General features: G+C 38.6%; 4 protein-coding genes and 1 pseudogene across 4 annotated transcripts; all 5 read right to left on the reverse strand.

Moving 5' to 3' along the window:
- Positions 1–7,561: 7,561 nt before the first annotated feature.
- Positions 7,562–8,858, reverse strand: LOC137185379 (P2Y purinoceptor 1-like). Its single transcript, XM_067593711.1, has one exon. It carries the CDS (start codon positions 8,791–8,793, stop codon positions 7,807–7,809), a length of 987 nt encoding a protein of 328 aa, XP_067449812.1. The 5' UTR covers positions 8,794–8,858; the 3' UTR covers positions 7,562–7,806.
- A 1,792-nt stretch (positions 8,859–10,650) lies between these two features.
- On the reverse strand, positions 10,651–12,401 carry LOC137185277 (P2Y purinoceptor 1-like; annotated as a pseudogene).
- Positions 12,402–14,332: 1,931 nt separating this feature from the next.
- LOC137185380 (P2Y purinoceptor 1-like) lies at positions 14,333–15,571 on the reverse strand. The gene has a single exon (XM_067593713.1). It carries the CDS (start codon positions 15,538–15,540, stop codon positions 14,554–14,556), a length of 987 nt encoding a protein of 328 aa, XP_067449814.1. The 5' UTR covers positions 15,541–15,571; the 3' UTR covers positions 14,333–14,553.
- Positions 15,572–19,194: 3,623 nt separating this feature from the next.
- LOC137185381 (P2Y purinoceptor 1-like) lies at positions 19,195–20,496 on the reverse strand. The gene has a single exon (XM_067593714.1). It carries the CDS (start codon positions 20,396–20,398, stop codon positions 19,415–19,417), a length of 984 nt encoding a protein of 327 aa, XP_067449815.1. The 5' UTR covers positions 20,399–20,496; the 3' UTR covers positions 19,195–19,414.
- Positions 20,497–21,618: 1,122 nt separating this feature from the next.
- Positions 21,619–23,396, reverse strand: LOC137185382 (P2Y purinoceptor 1-like). Its single transcript, XM_067593715.1, has one exon. It carries the CDS (start codon positions 23,075–23,077, stop codon positions 22,112–22,114), a length of 966 nt encoding a protein of 321 aa, XP_067449816.1. The 5' UTR covers positions 23,078–23,396; the 3' UTR covers positions 21,619–22,111.
- Positions 23,397–24,161: the final 765 nt, after the last annotated feature.

A 24,161-nucleotide genomic window follows, 5' to 3' on the forward strand; every position in this document is an offset into this window, starting at 1 on the left:
TGTAGTATGTTCTAAATTAAGCCTCTTAGCAGAAATAGTCCTTTAAGTTCTCTGCGTACACAGACTTTAAATTGGCCATGTTCCCTGTTAAAGTGTTTTCTGACCACCAGTTTCACAAGGAACTGGAACACAGTTCTTTGCAGAGATTGCATAATGTATTTTGAGTGTGTTAAACCAAAAAAAAAAAAAAAAAATCTGCCAATCATTCTTGAATTTAGCTGCTTCCAGTTACTCTGTCAGTTCTATGTGGGGATGTGTGGACTAAATAGTGAAATACCTCACTTTAAACTCAGTTACTGAAATAACACCTGTTAGTGCATGTTCTTTAAAACAAGTGAGTGCTTAAGGTTTGTCTAAATTATCAATGCTCACTTTGGGTGTGTACAATCACTCGCACCCCCATGGGTGAGTCCTATATTTCATTAGTATGTATGTCACATTAAAGTTTCTCACAAGAAACAGTCCGTATAAATCTTCCTTCAAGATGCAGTCTTTGAATGCTGGGGTATTGCAGCATTGCTTAATCAATATGTACAACAGGTAATTAAAGATGTGTTCTGTCAGAGCTCGGGGTATCTCTCTCTCTGTTCAGTTATCAGGCTCTGAGGTGCTTGCTTGATCATTTTAGAGGAACATGTAAAGGATCTCTTTGGGCCTCCGTCTTGAGTGGGGCATCTTTACCTGTTTGCAGTGGCTGGTGTGCAACCATGTGGCTCTCTCTGCGACTCTCTGCTGAGATGGTGGTTGAGGAGGACTTGGTATTGCCCTTGCCACCTGGTCTGGTTCCAACATTTTCTCCAAAAGTCCTTATCACCACCCAGTCTCCAGGCTCGAGGTTATGTAGGTTGCCTGGCCTTTCTTGAGGAAGGGCTGCTTTCATCTGTGTGTGGATTGCACTAAGAACAGAGGACAAGTTTGCACAGTACCTCAGCATTTCATTAGTACATTCCTCTGTGCCAGGGAGTTGTCTTTTAGCTGGTCCAATACCTTTGTTTATTGGTCTGTCAAATAGGATTTCAAAAGGACTGAGATTGATTCTGAGTCTGACATGTGCTCTTAAAACCAGGGGAAGAACCTTTGTCCAGGTTAGTCCTGTCTCAGCACATTTGGTCAGTTTGTTTTTGAGAGTGCCATTTTCTCTCTCTACTACCCTTCCACTCTATGGGTGGTAGGCACAGTGTTGTTTTAGGTAAATTCCCAAATAGTCAGATAGCAAAGTGATTGCTTTGTTCACAAAATGTGTGCCATTGTCACCACTGATTTTTCTTGGAATACCAAATTTGAGTATTATTTCCCTTATCAGCATCTTTGCGCTGTCACTAGCATTCATTTTTGTTGTTGGGAAGGCCTCAACTCATTTGGAAAACATGTCTACTGTGACAAGACAGTATTGCTTCCCTTCAATTGGACTTAATTCAATAAAGTCCATTTGTAGGCGTTCAGATGATTCGTTTTGCAGAGGGTGTGTGCTTTGCAGCATCTGTTGTCCCCATGTAGCTCTGTAAATCTGTTAAGTCAGCTGTAGTGGCATCTGTGTACAACATCTGTAAAGAGGAAGAGGTTAGAGCTTTGCCACTGCGTCTGCTCTTGCATTTCCTGTTGAAACAGAGTCTGTGTTATTTGTGTGCGCCTCGCTATACATATTGCCAACTGTTTGGGTACTAGTACAGCATCCAGCAAATCTGCTACTGATCCGTCCACAAAAAGCTCCAGTGCTGCATTAACCAGTGGTGTGTCCTTAAGGTCTCACCTTGGACTGCACATTTCATTTGTTGCCACCATGCAATCAGCAGTGCGAATAAGAGTTGCAGGGTTAGGCATAGCACAGTAAGGCGCTTCCAACAACATTGCATAATATATCATCCATCTAGCGGCAGAGCAGTCTTGCTCCAACAGAATAATTGACATGGAATGTGGTACCAGTAGTGTCAAGTTTTGATTATCTACCAAATCTCTGGAAGCCATAATGGTTTTTTCTGCAGCTGCTACTGGTCAACATTGTACGGTATTTACTCTCGCCCAGAGAGTTGTAGGAATATCTGTCAGCTCTAGGGAGTCAGCTGTTGCAATGACTAAAAGTCTTGCTTGTTTCTGATAAGAATGATGATTCAACACAGTCTTTCACCACAGACCTAAGTCCCTCCTGTTTCCGATCCTGTTTTGACCCTTTTGCCAAAGAAAAATGTGGAACTGAGTCATGCATTTTGAAAAAGCAATATTTATGGTCTTCTAGTACTTTTTCTCCTCCTGCACATGTCCTCTTTCCAATACAACCACCTCATACTTAATCTGTCACTTTGTGTACCTGTTTTAAGCCATCCCTGTTCATATGTTTTGTCCTGTTCATATGAGATGTGTGTGGTGCAGTGAAAATCCTATTACTTCATGTATTGTATGTCCTATCTCTTCATGTGTCTGTGCTTTTTACACTAATTCTGCTCTTACAGCCCTTGGGTTTTTTCCTTTCAGCTGCCACTCATACGCATACATTAGATCTCTGTATTGAGTCAATGGCAACAAGTAAATGTCTGTTACTTCATTGTTATGTTTCTACCTCATAAGGTTAACCACATATTTACATGTGCCAAGCATGATGAGAGATATGCTTATTGATAGATTTATATTTGAATGAGTCTTGGTGGTTTTATTTGGTAATATATATCTGTATATATATATATAGACATTTCTTTATTCATGCTTAACAGTAGTTTATGTCCTATTGTTTTCAAGATGCCAGTGTCTAATGGTGATTTATTTGTTATTCTAGACTGATGAGAATACTGTGTGTTGAATTGTGCCATTAAATTAAGGTAAGTATGCAACTGGTCTTTATCTGTCTCCATGCTCTTGTAGTAGCACGGAGGACATGTGGTCATTTTTCTCATCAACTGTCTGTCTGAATGGTTTCGTCATGTCTGGTAGCCCGAATATCTTTGTATTCTGTAGAGCTGTTTTAAGTATGTAAAAGTCCATGTCACTTTCTTATGTGCAGTCAGTCCTCTACCATAAATTATGACTGCTAACTGGTACTGTATGAGGTAATTCCTAGAAATGGCATCACCTGCTTCTTTGTTTGTTTGGAATATTTTGTATATGTAGTTGCTACATGTTCTGGATATAAGGATTTACCTTGTTCTATGGTCACGCCCCAGAAAGATCACCTGTCGCTGCACCAATTTGCTAAGACTAGCTTGGTGACCATTACCATATCATTTTATATGTTGCAACAATTTTTTTGTATTATTTTCACAGGCCTCTTCTGTTGGTGAACAGATCATTAAGTCATCAATCATACTGTAAGAGAGTAAGGTTAAACCCTGTCTTTTAATGCTGCAGAAAACATTGCTGTACTTTCACAATACCCCTGTGCTAATCTGGTCCAGCTGTACGTCTTCCCTTTAAAGGAGAAGGCAAAGCCAGTACTGGAAATCTATGAGCACAAGAAAACTGAAAAATGGATTAGCCAAATCAACAATTTCAGTTGGTTGCACATGCTTAATCAGACCAACATTTTACGGTATTTACTCTCGCCCAGAGAGTTGTAGGAATATCTGTCAGCTCTAGGGAGTCAGCTGTTGCAATGACTAAAAGTCTTGCTTGTTTCTGATAAGAATGATGATTCAACACAGTCTTTCACCACAGACCTAAGTCCCTCCTGTTTCCGATCCTGTTTTGATCCTTTTGCCAAAGAAAAATGTGGAACTGAGTCATGCATTTTGAAAAAGCAGTATTTATGGTCTTCTAGTACTTTCTCTCCTCCTGCACATGTCCTCTTTCCAATACAACCACCTCATACTTAATCTGTCACTTTGTGTACCTGTTTTAAGCCATCCCTGTTCATATGTTTTGTCCTGTTCATATGAGATGTGTGTGGTGCAGTGAAAAACCTATTAATTCATGTATTGTATGTTCTATCTCTTCATGTGTCTTTGCTTTTTACACTAATTCTGTTCTTACAGCCCTTGGGTTTTTTCCTTTCAGCTGCCACTCATACGCATACATTAGATCTCTTGGATCATATTTTACAAATTGTGGTGTATGATTTAGTTGAGGGCCAAAGGCCAGCCTATATCCCCGGAAGCAGTCCTTGGATGAAGTAGGATTTCAGATGTGTTTCACATGGCAAGTCATCTTGGTTGTTTGCGGGTTTTGTGAGACCACTGTTTGCATCATACACTTTGGTCAGATGCACCAGGTAATCTGCCACTGCTTCGTTTGGTTCTTGTTTCCATTTGTGGAGTGAACCTAGCCTCTATTTGTGTGAGCAGTGCATTGATATGGCCCTGGTAATTTGCATAGTCAGGTCCTGTGCATATGCAGTTCCTCTGGCTTCTAGTGGGTTTGGCAGTTCTTCTCCCACTCGTACCATGTCTTTGTGTGTCCATGGTCTGAACACACTCTGTTTTCTGAAGATCACATTGTTGGCATCTCATCGTTGTCATCGGGAGGGTGAATACATTCATTCGTGGGGAAGATCTTCTATGGGATAGGGAACAGCTTGTGTCTTGCCTCTAGTGTGCATATATGGCAGTCCTTGCCCTGGGATAATCTGCACTGGAGGTGCTGTACGGGGTAGCAATGGCTTCTGGTGCCTTTCTTTGGACCTTTTATTGTTGCTGGTGGCAGTGGCTCAAGAATCTCGGGGTACTCAGCGAAGGTGGTGAGATCAGGGTAGATGCCAGGACCAGGGCATGGTGGAGGATTGTGACCTTCTTCTACTTGAGGGTTGTTTTGTGGTTGAAGACATTGTGGCAGGGCTGCATGTAGGTCAGGATCTGTTTTGAGACACTGCACAGACTGGTTAGAAGCCCCTCGCTGACCTACTGCTGCTTCTACTGCTATTGCTTTTTGTTTTGCGACTCCTACAATTTTTCTCATCTCTCTTTTATTTACCTCTTCCTGCCACAGCATAAATGTTTTCCAATCTCCAGTAAATGGAGTGAATTTCTTTCTTTCTTTATTTGAGATCCCTTCTGCTTTCTTTTTGTCTTCCTCTTCCTTTTTTCTATATATTTTTTTAATTGTTCCAGCTGTCTTAAGCTGAAACTCCATTCTGTGAGGAAGCCAAAATCTCTTACCTAGATCTCAAACTGACCACAGCTTTGTTCACCATATGTCTTAGGCATAAACTGAACTATGGGTGAGACCGTTTTTTTTCACATCACTTGGTTCTTTTTCCTGTTTTTGCTATTTTTGGTACCCATGTCTCAATGGTCTGATTGTAATTATTCTGTAATTATCAATAAGTCATCACTTCTATGCAGACCCCTTCCTTTTCCTGGTTCCCAATTTCGCTGTTAAACACGTTCAATTTATGGCAGTCAAATCAGCCTTTATACCAAACTTTTGAACCACTGTATAAAAGGCTCAGACATTTCTGGGTGCATATCACTTTAATACTCACATTATCTGGTTATAGGAGATGACGTATGTACCTCGTTTTGCCATTGTGTGTGGAAAAAGTGAGTGCTCAAGTTCAGCGTGCACCACATTATAGTTTAGGTTCACTTACCTGTGACGATTATCATCCTTATTACTTCCTGTGTGATCCAGTTTGTAATATTCCAAGTATTGAGTCAATGACAACAAGTAAATGTCTGTTACTTCATTGTTATGTTTCTAATTCATAAGGTTAACCACATATTTACATGTGCCCAGCATGATGAGAGATATGCTTATTGATAGATCTATATTTTAATGAGTCTTGGTGGTTTTATTTGGCAATATATATCTGTATATATATATAGACATTTCTTTATTCATGCTTAACAGTAGTTTATGTCCTATTTTTTTCAAGATGCCAGTGTCTAATGGTGATTTATTTGTTATTCTAGACTGATGACAATACTGGGTGTTGAATTGTGCCATTAAATATTGTTAGAACACAATACAGTTCAGAGAAGAGATTACTGCTCCTCATCTTTATACCTGTGTCTTGACTGATACACCACCTTGTTTACTGCCAAACCTAAACGAGCTAGCCCTACCTAATTAGCTAACACACACACACATACACACACAAGAACAGTCTGCTATAACTACTCCTTTTTTTAAGAAAGAGTGCAGGAGTTGTAATAAATCAAATCCATTGATATTCATTAAATTTTGAATGTTTTGATGACACAATGTGCTCATAGGCAACATAAGCACAAATTCAGACCGAAACAACTTTCCCAGCTGCACTGTTACAAATTGCTGTTACTTTACATCAAAATGTCAATAGTATAATGCTGTTATCAAATGAACACAATAAACACTGAGTGGTTGTCCTATAGCTTTTAATTATTTCAATCAAGTCAGGCAAGCTCCATCTATACAGTGCCAAATCACAACAAAAGCAGTCTCATGACTCCCCTCATGTAGAGCAGGTCAAGACCATACTCTTTAACAAGACCATCCTCTTGTAATGTGTTTCTTTCTTTTAATTTTTTATGACAAACACTTTGAACTGCCCCGCTGATGAAATACGCTATATGAAAAGACCCGACCCATCCTGTCTTTTCCTTCTCCATTTTTCCTCTCTTTCCTACACACCACACACACTGGCTCTCACTTCTATCTATTTCAGAACACACCATATCACTATGGTCTGCTGTCAGGCCACTGACAGCCACAATAATTTCAATGAATGTAAAAAACAAAATCAATTTTGAATGGTGCCTTTTGATTAATATGGGTTGAATTTAACCCAGAAAACCCAATTTGTGTATATCAGCTGCACAACATTATCAGGCCAAATGAGAAAAGTATTCGAGGCGTTTCACTGCTCTCAAATGTGAAAGTGAGTCAGACTGGACTCTTCGACCTCTGCCGTGCATGGTTTTTCCCTCAGCGATGAGCCGCCACTGGTTCACATGTTGAAATCCCATCCTCGTCGCCAGAATTGTTGTGGAAATTCAGAGAGCAAGTTGTCTTTCAGAGTTTTATTGCAATAACCAGTTCACATTTAGTAATGCAGGTCCCCCGCTTTGCTAGGCTGAAGAGATACTGTACGAAGTTCAGTGTCAGTATTTGTACATACAGCCATATGCATCATAATCATCCCATATTCATAATCCTAATATGTTTCTTTTAATTAGTTTACAATCTCTCTGGGGAGTTTTTCGCGGTGTTCTGAGAATTAAGAGTTGAAAGCCGAATCATTGACTGTCTTTCCTCCTAAAGAACTTTCCCCCTCTGCCTCTTTCTAATGAGTAAAGTTACAGTACAGTAACGTTGCAGTGACTGAGCCCCACAGCTCACCTTTGCTGGTACCTGTTAAGAGCATTTTCACATGAGAAGCAGAGAAGAAGAAGTATTACAATGTGCTTTTGACTATAAAGCAGAATAACACAATCTTATGACAATAGCATAAGAGTATAAGTTTCCATTTCAGCTGTGTATCAATAGGACATTTTAATTTCTCAAACTATGTCCTGTCTTAAACAAATAGTGAGCATGTGTGGAACCATGTTTCCCCACCATTAGACATATTGCATGATCAGAATCACTCCACAAACAAACGTGTTCTGAAAGTAGACAGTGACACATGAAAGAGCTGTGGTTGTCTGAATTTCCTGTTTATTTGGAAGATCTTTCTGCACGTGGTAATGACAGCACAACAACCACAAAATCAAAAATGTTACTTGACACAGCAGAAGTAATACCCAGGCAAAGGATGCAACAAGAGAATGACTGACAATTTAATTCACATTGTAGTAATATAATGGCACTTGTTGTGATGGGCAGCTACTTGATAAGCTTGAAAGAACAGCTGCTTGAGATATTTGTTTTATTAAGTAACTGATATTAAAATCTTAACTGATATTAATCTTCATCTGTAGTTTGTGCCATAGGCACACAGCCGTAGTTTGACAGAAACAAATGGCTGGACATCTGACGAGCTCGCTGGAGCAGCTGTCTGAGCTGAGCGGGAATATCTTCATTTCCATGCAGATAAACCAGAGGGTTTAGAGCACTGTTCAGACACACAAGTCCACGACTTATCTGATGAGCAATGTAGACTCCATTAGACCATTCATGGCATATCTGCTGTTTGGACAGAACTCTTGACCAGAGGTTGAGGTTCTTCAACACATGATAGGGTATGTAACAAACAGAGAAGAGAACAATCAAGATGAGCAATAATTTCAAGCATCTCTTTTTCAGTACCTTGTCAGTGGTATTTTGGTGGCAGAGAATGACAATCACATGTCCATAGCAGCCCAGTGTGATGAAGAATGGGAGACAAAACCCAGTAAGTGTCCATCCAAGGCTGTATTTCAGGTAATCCTCAACATATGTCTTATGAGTGGTATCGTAGCATTTCCCAGGTTTGTTTCCAAATGTTTTGGTGTAGAACATGTCCGGTAGACTTTGAACGCTCACCAACAGCCAAACCATGACTGAAATAGCCACAGAGTGGGTAACAGTTAATTTTCCCATCACTCTCATTGGATGGACAATGGCCAGGTACCTGTACACACTTATGCAGGTAAGGAATCCAATGCTGCCATATAAATTCAGGTTGAAGCAGAATCGTGTTATCTTGCAGAATGTGTCTCCAAAGATCCAAGTACTCTTCATAAAATAGTACACTATCAGAAATGGAAGTGTGAGCAGATACAAAATATCTGCAAGACCAAGGTTCAGAACAAAAACATTGACATGTCCCAGTTTTTTCCATTTCTGCAGCAAAGACCTCAATCCCCATCCATTAGCTACCAGACCAACGATGAATACTGAGATGAAAACAGGAGGCAGGAATCTGTGTTCAAAGTCAAAATTGACACGAGGACAAGATGTGTTATTCATTCTGTCTTCTGAAAAGAAGTTAGTTCAAACCCTTTCCTTATAAGAGGTGGAAGAGAACATGACCTACTATATTCAAATGAGGCTTCCTGTTTGAAGCATTGCTGTTTCACATGCAGATCTGAGATCACAGATTAATCTGTGGGCCAAATTTCACAAGACATGCGTGCATGCTTTGTCCATTTGCTTATTTACAACCTCTGCTCATTATCATATCATTTGAAAAGCACAATAGAATTTTTTTTACAACATACCACAGTGGATGTGGTCTCTAGGTTCTTGGAAACTGTGGTGATTTCTAAAAGTAGACATATCTTTTGAAAATCTTTACACAGGAGTGAACAGACAGTGGACGTTCACATGACCTGCTTAAGTGTAAAACATGGTTTTATATAGTTAGTGCCATGATATAACAACATTTTAAGGTTGAACATTACAGTCAGAATTTCCATATGTAGCTCCTTATTTGACAGCATGCTGCAAAAATGCCCTGTCAAATTTAAATGAAAATATTTTGGATAATAGCTTTCTTTGGCTTGAAATAAGCAAATTTGGCTGCCAGTGCAGTCAGTGATTTTCACTTGATAGTTTTCTTAAAATAAGTCAGAATGTCCAATTACCAGAAGTGTTAAAAAAGGTAAAACAACAAAACATCACACAGGGAATACCGGTATAGAGTCATGCACACTAAGCACTGAGCCAACATGTCAACTGACTACTGGTGCAGTGGACCAATAACTTTGGTCCAAACTGACATATCTTATCAACTGTTGGATTGCCATGAAATTTTGTACAAACATTCACGTTCCCCTTATGATGTCTCCCATTGACTTTGGTGATGCCCTGGCTGTTCCTCCACAATGTAGTTGACCTTTTTGGTTTTGAGTGAAATTATTTTGCCAGCTATAGGATGGATTGCCATGAAATCTGTTTAGATATTCATGGTCTCAAGAGGAAGAATCTCAATTACTTTGGTAACCCTCTGACTTTTCCTCTAGCGCCACAAAGTTTGCACTTATACACTGAAGTATCTGAACATCTGCAGTATGGATTGGGATGAAATTTAGTACATACATGCATGGTCCCCAAAGGATGAATCTGAATGAATAGTGATCCCCTTACTTTACTCCTAGCACCACCAGCTGACAAAAGTTTCTATGTATCTAGTGAAATATCTCAATATCAACTACATGGATTGGAACAAAATTTGGTACAAACATTCATGATCCCCAGAGGATGACTCTCATTGATTTTAGTGATCCTGGCTTTTCATCTAGCATCATCATCAGGACAAAATTTCAATACTTTGGTTTTAAAAAATGTTAGAATGTTAAGCATGCTGACATCAGCATTTATCTTAAAACACAGCCTCACAGAGCTTCTAGCATGGCTGTAGAGTCCTAGTCTTGTTTATTGGTCATTAATAAAATATCAACTTTGATGAAACGTTTGACCAATAATGATTAATTACTTCATATTAATGTCTGTTCCCACGTGTGCTGTAGATGTACAATATGTGCTATTTTGGTTTATATTATTTTAATCATCAGAGAAAAGTGTTAGGTCTACTGATTATTCTGACTATAGTTATGTAATATACTTAATGTGACATAAACGATCCGAACTGCTACTGTTATGGAATGGAATACAACAGGTTAAAAAAAAAGTGAACGTATTGCAAAAGTTTAAACCTTGAAATTTTATATTTTTCCCCAATATAAAGTTGATAATATACCATATCATGCTGTTTCAAGACAAATAAGATATATCTAAGTAAAAACATAATCCCAAATAAGATAAAAATGTCAAATTAAGACAAGGCAAGTGATATTTACCTGCATTAAGTCAAACACTCCTGCATAGTCAGTATGATATAATTTGTGCTCAAAACAAGACAGACAAGTTTTTAAATCCAAATATAAGATTATCTCACTTACTTGGAAATGGAGTTTTTGCAGTGCAGTTTGAGCACTTAAAGTACAGCTGTATGATGTTATGCATATCATGTAAGATGTTATTCATAAGTGTGCAAACAGTTTGGGTGATCCAGGGGCAGGTTTTCACCCACACAAATGAAAAGGTAAGAGTCTCCCTCTGGTGGTTCCTACTTCAGATAAAACACTGCAAGCCTTTCTGAACAATCATAGTAACATAGAGAGTTTTCTCTTCATATATAAACACAATTTTCCACATATACAAGTCTGAATTATACTCAGATGACAACAACAGCATGGTCATATATAAACTTAAACAGTATTCTAATTTGATTAACCTTTTGTTATTTTATTCATTGTTAACTGTATTTTATGCTAAACATTGTGTCAGTATAATCACACAAATTTAAATAATAGCATGAATGAAATCTTACTTGCAATCTGTTGCAAACTCAATGGTTTGGTGGTTACATAAGCTGCATATTGCGAACGAAGAACTACTAGGCAAGGCAAGTTTATTTATGTAGCACATTTCAGCAACAAGGCAATTCAAAGTACAACATACTGCTGAGACAATGAAAATTAAAGGGACAACTGTGAAATTAAAAACATAATCATTACTTTTGAAAAAAAATTACAAATGTATACTAATGTCTAATATGTTACTGGAAGAATACATTTTTCATGTATTAAACGTCATCTGTGATTTCTGACATGGGCACACTAACAGAGTCTGTTGGAGGTGGATGTCTGAACATCTGACAAGCTCGCTGGAGCAGCTGTCTGAGGTGAGAACGAATATCTTCATTTCCATGAAGATAAACCAGAGGGTTGAGAGCACTGTTTAGACACACAAGTCCACGACTTATCTGATGAGCAATGTAGACTCCATTAAACCAATCATAGCATACCTGCTGATTTGATAAAACTCTTGAGAAGAGGTTGAGGTTCTTCGATACATGATAGGGGATGTAACAAACAATGAAGAGAACAATCAAGATGAACAACAACTTCAAACTTCTCTGTTTTTGTACCTTGTCAGTGGTATTTTTGTGGCAGAGAATGACAATCACATGTCCATAGCAGCCCAGTGTGATGAGGAATGGGAGACAAAACCCAGTAAGTGTCCATCCGAAGCTGTATTTCAGGTAATCCTCAACATATTTCTTGTGGGTGGTATCGTAGCATTTCCCAGTGGTGTTTCCAAATGTCTTGGTGTAGAAAATGTCTGGAAGACTTTGAACACTCACCAGAAGCCAAACCATGATTGAGATAGCCACAGAATGGGTAACAGTTAATCTTCCCATCATTCTCACTGGGTGGACAATGGCCAGGTACCTGGACACACTTATACAAGTAAGGAATCCAATGCTGCCATATAAATTCAGGTTGAAGCAGAATCTTGTTATCTTGCAGAATGCGTCTCCAAAGATCCATTTTCTCTTCATAAAATAGTACACCATCAGAAACGGGAGTGTGAGCAGATACAAAATATCTGCAAGACCAAGGTTCAGAACAAAAACATTGATGATCTTAAGTTTCCTCCATTTCTGCAGCAAAGACTTCAATCCCCATCCATTAGCTACCACACCAATGGTGAATACCAAAGAAGTAAACAGGCGGCAGGAATCTGCCTGTAAATTCAAAGCTGACACGAGGACAGGAGGTGTTCATCATTCTGTCTCCTGAAAAGCAGCAAATACTGTAAAGCAAGTATGCTATGGTACCTGGAAATAACTGAGGAAATGTGTCATTAAAAATGCTTCCTGTGATCGTTCATTGGACTGTTATCACTGTGGGAGTGAACAGAAAATGTTCATGTGATTTCCGAAAGTGGGTAGATAAAAAATATAATGTTAACCATGACCATGCAAAGTATTAATACATGATATCACAAGATGCATGTAATCATGTTTTTCGCTTAAGGTGTAAAATACCACCCCATTCCATGTACTGCACTGTGATAAGAGACGAAAAGAAAGTCATTGAAAACCAGTGAATACATGTCAGTATCAGTGTTTCAATGTGAATTTTCCGCAGTTTTGTAAAGAACTGTTTCTATGTTCTTAATAAGAAAAATGTTTTTTAAAAGTGCAAATCAAAATGTCAGCCTATCATGTCTCGACTAATCATGCCAGTCCAGCCTGGTCAATGATTTGCACTTTGGAGCATAATTTTCCAGAAATCCTGAATAAAACACTGTTTACAAGGTTATAATGGTGGTGCAATATACAAACTAAAGGACATAACAAATAATCCTTGATGCAGGTAAAATCTGAAAATCCTCATTTTTTATGACTTAAACATGCTATAATAAGTATTTATACCATACTACAGATCAAATGATCAGTGTTATGTAAAAGGGTCACTCGTAGCAGTGGCATAGCACAAAGAGCTCCCCTTCCCCTTTTAATATTTCCATTGTCACGTCTTCACAAAAAACTGAATCACTCAACTAGACACTCACAAATGTACTGTTGATTATGGTAATCAGTAATAAAGTGTCAGCACTCTTTTTTCCACATACTGTTATTACTGTGTGAGGGGGGGGGGGAGTCTTTACTAGCATAACCAAACCCTAAACATGACACACAAAGACATTTCACTGTGCACCAGGGACAGACAACAAGGCTGTGTACATGAGAGATAGTGAGCGAGACAGCGACAGTAGTAGTTTGTAATCATATTTTATTTTTCTAAAAAGTTCACCTCTGTGAAGCATCAACCGTCAAGTCCCAAAACAGAGTAATAACACTGACATCTCTCACTTGTCTGTGTGTTGTCATGACCCAGCTCTGTGGCCATGACAAAAAAAGGTAAATGCAGTGGAAATATCCTAACTCCCTGTACAAAATGGTCACTCAGTAAATCAGCAATACTGGTGATTTTGAAAACACTGTGTTGCTCTTTGCTTGTACCACTAGCTTCCTGTGGTATGCCTGTGATGTGCAGTTGATGCAGGGTTGTTGTTATCAGTGACGCTGATACAATTTGCATCCTGTTTATTTAAGTATACACATTCAAGCACACATCAACTTCCTGTTTTAATACATACACATCACACTGATTACTGAGCCCCACCCCACTCGTCTTATCCATTCTGCAAACCATTTTTGACAGAGAACAGTGAAGTTTGTAGAATTTTTTCAGTGCGTTTTCTAATCTTAGCTTTTTTTTTAACATGTTAACAGCAAAATATAAAATCACATGAGACAAAACATTGACCCAGTACAATAAATGTTTTACAATGGCAGATGATGCAATATTATTCATTCACATATCAGACAATTTATACCAGGGAGAACTGAGTAGGGGTGATGGACAGCCGCGACACAGCTTGACGAGCTCGCTGGAGCAGCTGTCTGAGCTGAGCGGGAATATCTTCATTTCCATGCAGATAAACCAGAGGGTTTAGAGCACTGTTCAGACACACAAGTCCACGACTTATCTGATGAGCAATGTAGACTCCATTAGACCATTTACGGCATATCTGCTGTTTTAATAAAACTCTTGACCAGAGGCTGAGGTTCGTCAATACATGATAGGGGGTGTAACAAACAGAGAAGAGAACAATCAAGATAAGCAATAATCTCAAGCATCTTTGTTTCATGTACACTGCATATTGCAAACACAGAACTACTAGGCAAGGCAAGTTTATTTATGTAGCAAATTTCAGCAACAAGGCAATTCAAAGTACACTAATAATACTGAGACAAAGAAAATTAAAGGGACAGCTGTGAAATTAAAAACATAATCATTACTTTTGAAAAAAATTTACAAATGTATACTAATGTCTAATATGTTACTGGAAGAATACATTTTTCATGTATTAAACGTCATCTGTGATTTCTGACATGGGCACACTAACAGAGTCTGTTGGAGGTGGATGTCTGAACATCTGACGAGCTCGCTGGAGCAGCTGTCTGAGCTGAGAAGGAATATCTTCATTTCCATGAAGATAAACCAGAGGGTTGAGAGCACTGTTCAGACACGAAAGGCAACGACTTATCTGATAAGCAATGAAGACTCTATTATACCACTCATAGCACATGTGCTGTTTTAATAAAACTCTTGAGAAGAGGTTGAGGTTCTTCAATACATGATAGGGGATGTAACAAACAGAGAAGAGAACAATCAAGATGAACAACAACTTCAAACTTCTCTGTTTTTGTACCTTGTCAGTGGTATTTTTGCTGCAGAGAATGACAATCACATGTCCATAGCAGCCCAGTGTGATGAGGAATGGGAGACAAAACCCAGTGAGTGTCCTTCCGAAACTGTATTTCAGGTAATCCTCAATGTATGTATCATGAGTGGTATCGTAGCATTTCCCAGTGGTGTTTCCAAATGTCTTGGTGTAGAAAATGTCCGGAATAATTTGAATGCTCACCAAAAGCCAAACCATGATTGAGATAGCCACAGAGTGGGTAACAGTTAATCTTCCCATCATTCTCACTGGGTGGACAATGGCCAGGTACCTGAACACACTTATACAAGTAAGGAACCCAATGCTGCCATATAAATTCAAGTTGAAGCAGAATCTTGTTATCTTGCAGAATGCGTCTCCAAAGATCCAAATCTCTTCCATAAAATAGTACACCATCAGAAACGGGAGTGTGAGCAGATACAAAATATCTGCAAGACCAAGGTTCAGAACAAAAACATTGATGATCTTAAGTTTCCTCCATTTCTGCAGCAAAGATTTCAATCCCCATCCATTAGCTACCAGACCAATGGTGAATACCAAGAAGTAAACAGGTGGCAGGAATCTGCCTTTAAATTCAAAGCTGACACGAGGACAGGAGGTGTTCATCATGCTGTCTCCTGAAAAGCAGCAAATAATGTAAAGCAAGTATGCTATGGTACCTGGAAATAACTGAGGAAATGTGTCATTAAAAATACTTCCTGTGTTCGTTCATTGGACTGTTATCACTGTTGGAGTGAACAGAAAATGTTCATGTGATTTCCTGAAGCAGCTAGATACAATGTTAAAATGTTAACCTGACCATGCAAAGTATTAATACATGATATGACAGAATGCATGTAATCGTGTTTTTCTCTTAAGGTGTAAAATGCCACCCCATTCAATGAACTGCACTGTGATAAGAGATGATAAGAAAGTCGTTGAAAACCAGTGGCTACATGTCAGTATCAGTGTTTCAGTGGGAATTTTCCACAGTATTGTAAAGAACTGTTTCTATGTTCTTAATAAGAAAAATGTTTTTTAAAAGTGCAAATCAAAATGTCAGCCTATCATGTCTCGACTAATCATGCCAGTTACATGGACGTGGCAGCTAGTGTGGATTGCAACATGCAACAGCTTTCCTGTTTTTACATTGCTGGGAGCACAACCCTTTAGTACTTTCTAATGTAACTTTCTAATGTAATGTTATGAGATAACGGTTCAGCTGCACTAGCAGCAGCTCAACTAGTCAAGCCTGGTCAATGCTATGCACTTTGGAGCATAATTTTCCAGAAATCCTGAATAAAACACTGTTTACTAGGTTATAATGGTGGTGCAATATACAAACTAAAGGACAAAACAAATAATCCTTGACGCAGGTAAAATCTGAAAATCCTCATTTTTTATGACTTAAACATGCTATAATAAGTATTTATACCATACTACAGATCAAATGACCAGTGTTATGTAAAAGGGTCACTCGTAGCAGTGACATAGCACAAAGAACTCCCCTTCCCCTTTTAATATTTCCATTGTCACGTCTTTACAAAAAACTGAATCACTCAACTGGACACTCACAAATGTAGTGTTGATTATGGTAATCAGTAATAAAGTGTTTATACCGCATTTAAGAAAGTTTGCACACTGTAAAATCTCCAAACCTGTCAGCACTCTTTTCTCCACATACTGTTACTACTGTGTGAAGAGGGAAGGGGGGGCGGGGGGGGCTTTACTAGCATAACCAAACCCTAAACTTGACACACAAAGACATTTCACTGTGCACCAGGGACAGAGAACAAGATCGTGTACATGAGAGATAGTGAGCGAGACAGCGACAGTAGTAGTTCGTAGTCATATTTATTTTTTTAAAAAGTTCACCTCTGTGAAGCATCAACCGTCAAGTCCCAAAACAGAGTAATAACACTGACATCTCTCACTTGTCCGTGTGTTGTCATGACCCAGCTCTGTGGCCATGACAACAAAAGGTAAATGCAGTGGAAATATCCTAACTCTCTGTACAAAATGGTCACTCAGTAAATCAGCAATACTGGTGATTTTGAAAACACTGTGTTGCTCTTTGCTTGTACCACTAGCTTCCTGTGGTATGCCTGTGATGTGCAGTTGATGCAGGGTTGTTGTTATCAGTGACGCTGATACAATTTGCATCCTGTTTATTTAAGTATATACATTCAAGCACACATCAAATTCCTGCTTTAATACATACACATCACACTGATTACTGAGCCCCGCCCCACAACCACCGTAAGTGGTCTTATCCATTCTGCAAACCATTTTTGACAGAGAACAGTGAAGTTTCTAGAATTTTTTCAGTGTGTTTTCTAATCTTAGCTTTTTTTTAAACATGTTAACAGCAAAATATAAAATCACATGAGACAAAACATTGACCCAGTACAATAAATGTTTTACAATGGCAGATGATGCAATATTATTCATTCACATAGCAGACAATTTATACCAGGGAAAACTGAGTAGGGGTGATGGACAGCCGCGACACAGCTTGATGAGCTCACTGGAGCAGCTGTCTGAGCTGAGCGGGAATATCTTAATTTCCATGAAGATAAACCAGAGGGTTTAGAGCACTGTTCAGACACACAAGTCCACGACTTATCTGATGAGCAATGTAGACTCTATTAGACCATTCACGGCATATCTGTTGTTTTAATAAAACTCTTGACCAGAGGCTGAGGTTCGTCAATACATGATAGGGGGTGTAACAAACAGAGAAGAGAACAATCAAGATAAGCAATAATCTCAAGCATCTCTGTTTCATGTACGCTGCATATTGCAAACACAGAACTACTAGGCAAGGCAAGTTTATTTATGTAGCACATTTCAGCAACAAGGCAATTCAAAGTACAACATACTGCTGAGACAATGAAAATTAAAGGGACAACTGTGAAATTAAAAACATAATCACTACTTTTGAAAAAAAATTACAAATGTATACTAATGTCTAATATGTTACTGGAAGAATACATTTTTCATGTATTAAACGTCATCTGTGATTTCTGACATGGGCACACTAACAGAGTCTGTTGGAGGTGGATGTCTGAACATCTGACGAGCCCGCTGGAGCAGCTGTCTGAGCTGAGCAGGAATATCACTCAACTAGACACTCACGAATGTACTGTTGATTACGGTAATCAGTAATAAAGTGTCAGCACTCTTTTTTCCACATACTGTTATTACTGTGTGAGGGGGGGGGGTCTTTACTAGCATAACCAAACCCTAAACATGACACACAAAGACATTTCACTGTGCACCAGGGACAGACAAGAAGACTGTGTACATGAGAGATAGTGAGAGAGACAGCGACAGTAGTAGTTTGTAGTCATATTTTATTTTTCTAAAAAGTTCACCTCTGTGAAGCATCAACCGTCAAGTCCCAAAACAGAGTAATAACACTGACATCTCTCACTTGTCCATGTGTTGTCATGACCCAGCTCTGTGGCCATGACAACAAAAGGTAAATGCAGTGGAAATATCCTAACTCTCTGTACAAAATGGTCACTCAGTAAATCAGCAATACTGGTGATTTTGAAAACACTGTGTTGCTCTTTGCTTGTACCACTAGCTTCCTGTGGTATGCCTGTGATGTGCAGTTGATGCAGGGTTGTTGTTATCAGTGACGCTGATACAATTTGCATCCTGTTTATTTAAGTATACACATTCAAGCACACATCAATTTCCTGTTTTAATACATACACATCACACTGATTACTGAGCCCCACCCCACAACCACCGTAAGTGGTCTTATCCATTCTGCAAACCATTTTTGACAGAGAACAGTGAAGTTTCTAGAATTTTTTCAGTGTGTTTTCCAATCTTAGCTTTTTTTAAACATGTTAACAGCGAAATATAAAATCACATGAGACAAAACATTGACCCAGTACAATAAATGTTTTACAATGGCAGATGATGCAATATTATTCATTCACATAGCAGACAATTTATACTAGGGTGAACTGAGTAGGGGTGATGGACAGCCGCGACACAGCTTGACGAGCTCGCTGGAGCAGCTGTCCGAGCTGAGCGGGAATATCTTCATTTCCATGCAGATAAACCAGAGGGTTTAGAGCACTGTTCAGACACACAAGTCCACGACTTATCTGATGAGCAATGTAGACTCCATTAGACCATTCACGGCATATCTGTTGTTTTAATAAAACTCTTGACCAGAGGCTGAGGTTCGTCAATACGTGATAGGGGGTGTAACAAACAGAGAAGAGAACAATCAAGATAAGCAATAATCTCAAGCATCTCTGTTTCATGTACGCTGCATATTGCAAACACAGAACTACTAGGCAAGGCAAGTTTATTTATGTAGCACATTTCAGCAACAAGGCAATTCAAAGTACACTAATAATACTGAGACAAAGAAAATTAAAGGGACAAATGTGAAATTAAAAACATAATCATTACTTCTGAGAAACATTTACAAATGTAAATGTCTAATATGTTACTGGAAGAACACATTTTTCATTTATTAAACGTCATCTGTGAGTTCTGTCATGGGCACACTAGCAGAGTCTGTTGTAGGTGGATGTCTGAACATCTGATGAGCTCGCTGGAGCAGCTGTCTGAGCTGAGAACGAATATCTTCATTTCCATGAAGATAAATCAGAGGGTTGAGAGCACTGTTCAGACACACAAGTTCACGACTTATCTGATAAGCAATGAAGACTCTATTAGACCACTCATAGCACATGTGCTGTTTTAATAAAACTCTTGACCAGAGGTTGAGGTTCTTCAATACATGATAGGGGATGTAACAAACAATGAAGAGAACAATCAAGATGAGCAACAACTTCAAACTTCTCTGTTTTTGTACCTTGTCAGTGGTATTTTTGCGGCAGAGAATGACAATCACATGTCCATAGCAGCCCAGTGTGATGAGGAATGGGAGACAAAACCCAGTGAGTGTCCTTCCGAAACTGTATTTCAGGTAATCCTCAACGTATGTATCATGGGTGGTATCGTAGCATGCATTGGTGTTTCCAAATGTTTTGGTGTAGAAAATGTCCGGAATAATTTGAATGCTCACCAATAGCCAAACCATGATTGAGATAACCACAGAGTGGGTAACAGTTAATCTTCCCATCATTCTCACTGGATGGACAATGGCCAGGTACCTGAACACACTTACACAAGTAAGGAACCCAATGCTGCCATATAAATTCAGGTTGAAGCAGAATCTTGTTATCTTGCAGAATGCGTCTCCAAAGATCCAAATCTCTTCCTTAAAATAGTACACCATCAGAAACGGGAGTGTGAGCAGATACAAAATATCTGCAAGACCAAGGTTCAGAACAAAAACATTGATGATCTTAAGTTTCCTCCATTTCTGCAGCAAAGACTTCAATCCCCATCCATTAGCTACCAGACCAATGGTGAATACCAAGAAGTAAACATGCGGTAGGAATCTGCCTGTAAATTCAAAGCTGACACGAGGACAGGAGGTGTTCATCATTCTGTCTCCTGAAAAGCAACAAATAATGTAAAGCAAGTATGCTATGGTACCTGGAAATAACTGATGATATGTGTCATTAAAAATACTTCCTGTGATCGTTCATTGGACTGTTATCACTGTGGGATTGAACAGAAAATGTTCATGTGATTTCCTGAAGTAGCTAGATACAATGTTAAAATGTTAACCATGACCATGCAAAGTATTAATATATGATATGACAGGATACATGTAATCATGTTTTTCTCTTAAGGTGTAAAATGCCACCCCATTCAATGAACTGCACTGTGATAAGAGATGATAAGAAAGTCGTTGAAAACCAGTGGCTACATGTCAGTATCAGTGTTCCAGTGTGAATTTTCCGCAGTATTGTAAAGAACTGTTTCTATGTTCTTAATAAAAAAAAATGTTTTTTAAAAGTGCAAATCAAAATGTCAGCCTATCAGGTCTCGACTAATCATGCCAGTTACATTGACCTGGCACTTAGTGTGGATTACAACATGCAACAGCTTTCCTGTTTTTACATTGCTGGGAGCACAACCCTTTAGTACTTTCTAATGTAACTTTCTAATTTAATGTTATGAGATAACGGTTCAGCTGCACTAGCAGCAGCTCAGCTAGTCCAGCCTGGTCAATGATTTGCGCTTTGGAGCATAATTTTCCAGAAATCCTGAATAAAACACTGTTTACAAGGTTATAATGGTGGTGCAATATACAAACTAAAGGACATAACAAATAATCCTTGACGCAGGTAAAATCTGAAAATCCTCATTTTTTATGACTTAAACATGCTATAATAAGTATTTATACCATACTACAGATCAAATGACCAGTGTTATGTAAAAGGGTCACTCGTAGCAGTGGCATAGCACAAAGAGCTCCCCTTCCCCTTTTAATATTTCCATTGTCATGTCTTTACAAAAAACTGAATCACTCAACTAGACACTCACAAATGTAGTGTTGATTATGGTAATCAGTAATAAAGTGTTTATACCGCATTTAAGAAAGTTTGCACACTGTAAAATCTCCAAACCTGTCAGCACTCTTTTCTCCACATACTGTTATTACTGTGTGAAGAGGGAAGGGGGGGCGGGGGGGGGGCTTTACTAGCATAACCAAACCCTAAACTTGACACACAAAGACATTTCACTGTGCACCAGGGACAGAGAACAAGATCGTGTACATGAGAGATAGTGAGCGAGACAGCGACAGTAGTAGTTCGTAGTCATATTTATTTTTTTAAAAAGTTCACCTCTGTGAAGCATCAACCGTCAAGTCCCAAAACAGAGTAATAACACTGATATCTCTCACTAGTCTGTGTGTTGTCATGACCCAGCTCTGTGGCCATGACAAAAAAAGGTAAATGCAGTGGAAATATCCTAACTCTCTGTACAAAATGATCACTCAGTAGATCAGCAATACTGGTGATTTTGAAAACACTGTGTTGCTCTTTGCTTGTACCACTAGCTTCCTGTGGTATGCCTGTGATGTGCAGTTGATGCAGGGTTGTTGTTATCAGTGACGCTGATACAATTTGCATCCTGTTTATTTAAGTATATACATTCAAGCACACATCAACTTCCTGTATTTTTTCAGTGTGTTTTCTAATCTTAGCTTTTTTTAGCACGTTAACAGCAAAATATAAAATCACATAAGACAAAACATTGACCCAGTACAATAAATGTTGCAATATTATTCATTGACATAGCAGACGATTTATACCAGGGAGAACTGAGTAGGGGTGATGAACAGCCACGACGCAGCTTGACGAGCTCGCTGGAGCAGCTGTCTGAGCTGAGCAGGAATATCTTCATTTCCATGAAAATAAACCAGAGGGTTGAGAGCACTGTTCAGACGCACAAGTCCACGACTTATCTGATGAGCAATGTAGACTCTATTAGACCATTCACGACATTTCTGATGTTTTGATAAAACTCTTGACCAGAGGTTGAGGTTCCTCAACACATGATAGGGGATGTAACAAACAGAGAAGAGAACAATCAAGATGAGCAATAATCTCAAGCATCTCTTTTTCAGTACTTTGTCAGTGGTATTTTTGCTGCAGAGAATGACAATCACATGTCCATAGCAACCCAGTGTGATGAGAAATGGCAGACAAAACCCAGTGAGTGTCAATCCGAGGCTGTATTTCAGGTAATCCTCAACATATGTCTCATTGGTGGTATCATAGCATTTCTCAGGTTTGTTTCCAGATAATTTGGTGTAGAACATGTCCGGAAGACTTTGAACACTCACCAACAGCCAAACCATGACTGAAATAGCCACAGAGTGGGTGACAGTTAATCTTCCCCTCACTCTCATTGGATGGACAATGGCTAGGTACCTGTACACACTTATGCAAGTGAGGAATCCAATGCTGCCATATAAATTCAGGTTGAAGCAGAATCTTGTTATTTTGCAGAATGCGTCTCCAAAGATCCAAGTACTCTTCATAAAATAGTACACCATCAGAAACGGGAGTGTTAGCAGATACAAAATATCTGCAAGACCAAGGTTCAGAACAAAAACATTGATGTCCCCCAGTTTCTTCCAGTTGTGCAGCAAATACTTCAGTCCCCATCCATTAGCCAGCAGACCAACGATGAATACTAAGATGAAAACAGGAGGCAGGAATCTGCTTGGAAAGTCAAAGCTGATCTCTTGACAAATTTTGTTATTCATTGTTGGTGTAATTCCTTCCCTCGGTGAATGTGTGATAGTACAACATTACTGAGAAGACTTCCTGTTTTAAGCCTTGGCTTCTGAATACTAGATATGTGTTTCTGAACCTGCGAGTTTACAGGAAATGGACACTTAAAATTTCATTGGCTGACTCGAAAAATAGAGAGTAAGTCCATGCACAAACCAAGTCACAGCTTAGACTGCAATAACAGGCTAATATGTACTTGTCTGTCTTTATTTTTGTGACTCCTCTGACAATACCTTTTGATAAATGGAAACTGAAGTTTAACTCTAGTTTAGTAGCCTATGTGTGTGGCACCATTTCTAACATGAGGGCATTAAATATTTAAATTAATCAATTAGAATATTCAACAATTCCAGGCAAATATCAATTTATCCTCCTTTATCTTTACTTAAACCTGAGAAAGTTAGTTGGAAATGTTTAGCACATTACATTTCACCACTTTATATCAGAAAGGCTGCAGTTTTTACTAGTGACCACACAAAGTTTCACACTACATATTGGAAATTATTTCTGTATCATGTAGTCAGCAGAAGTTCTGTAATGCAGGACTACATGATAATTTTACTCACTTTCAGTAAAGTCATTATTTACCATTACTTGGGTAGATTCCACCAAGATAGAGATTTTTATTGAAATGAAAGGAAATAAAAAATGTGCACTTGATAAATAAACTTTGTAGTTTGCACTCAGTTTATGTATTACAGACAGGTACTGTGTTAGTGGACAAGCTATTAGAGTAACACGAGGTTACAGGTGTCTACTGTCTGGTAGGGTTTTGTATGGTTTACCACTTCCTGTAGTAAAGCATGTTTCTATTTTAGCTGTGAGTTGATTGTATTGTTCTGATATATTATCAATATACAGTAATACATCACGAAATGTTTGATTTATATGGCAGTGTGCCTGTGATTATCTCAATGTTGTTGTCAATAGCTTCATTTTCTGGTGATCAAATCATTTAGTAATGTTTTGTAGATCAGTAATAAGGCTTTTAATAATAACAGTGTGTGGTTTGGATACACTCAAATAAAAATGTTGTTTATATATTATTGTTTATAA

The sequence above is a fragment of the Thunnus thynnus genome, chromosome 6 (genome assembly GCF_963924715.1).
Source record: "Thunnus thynnus chromosome 6, fThuThy2.1, whole genome shotgun sequence".
Taxonomy (NCBI): Eukaryota; Metazoa; Chordata; class Actinopteri; order Scombriformes; family Scombridae; genus Thunnus; species Thunnus thynnus.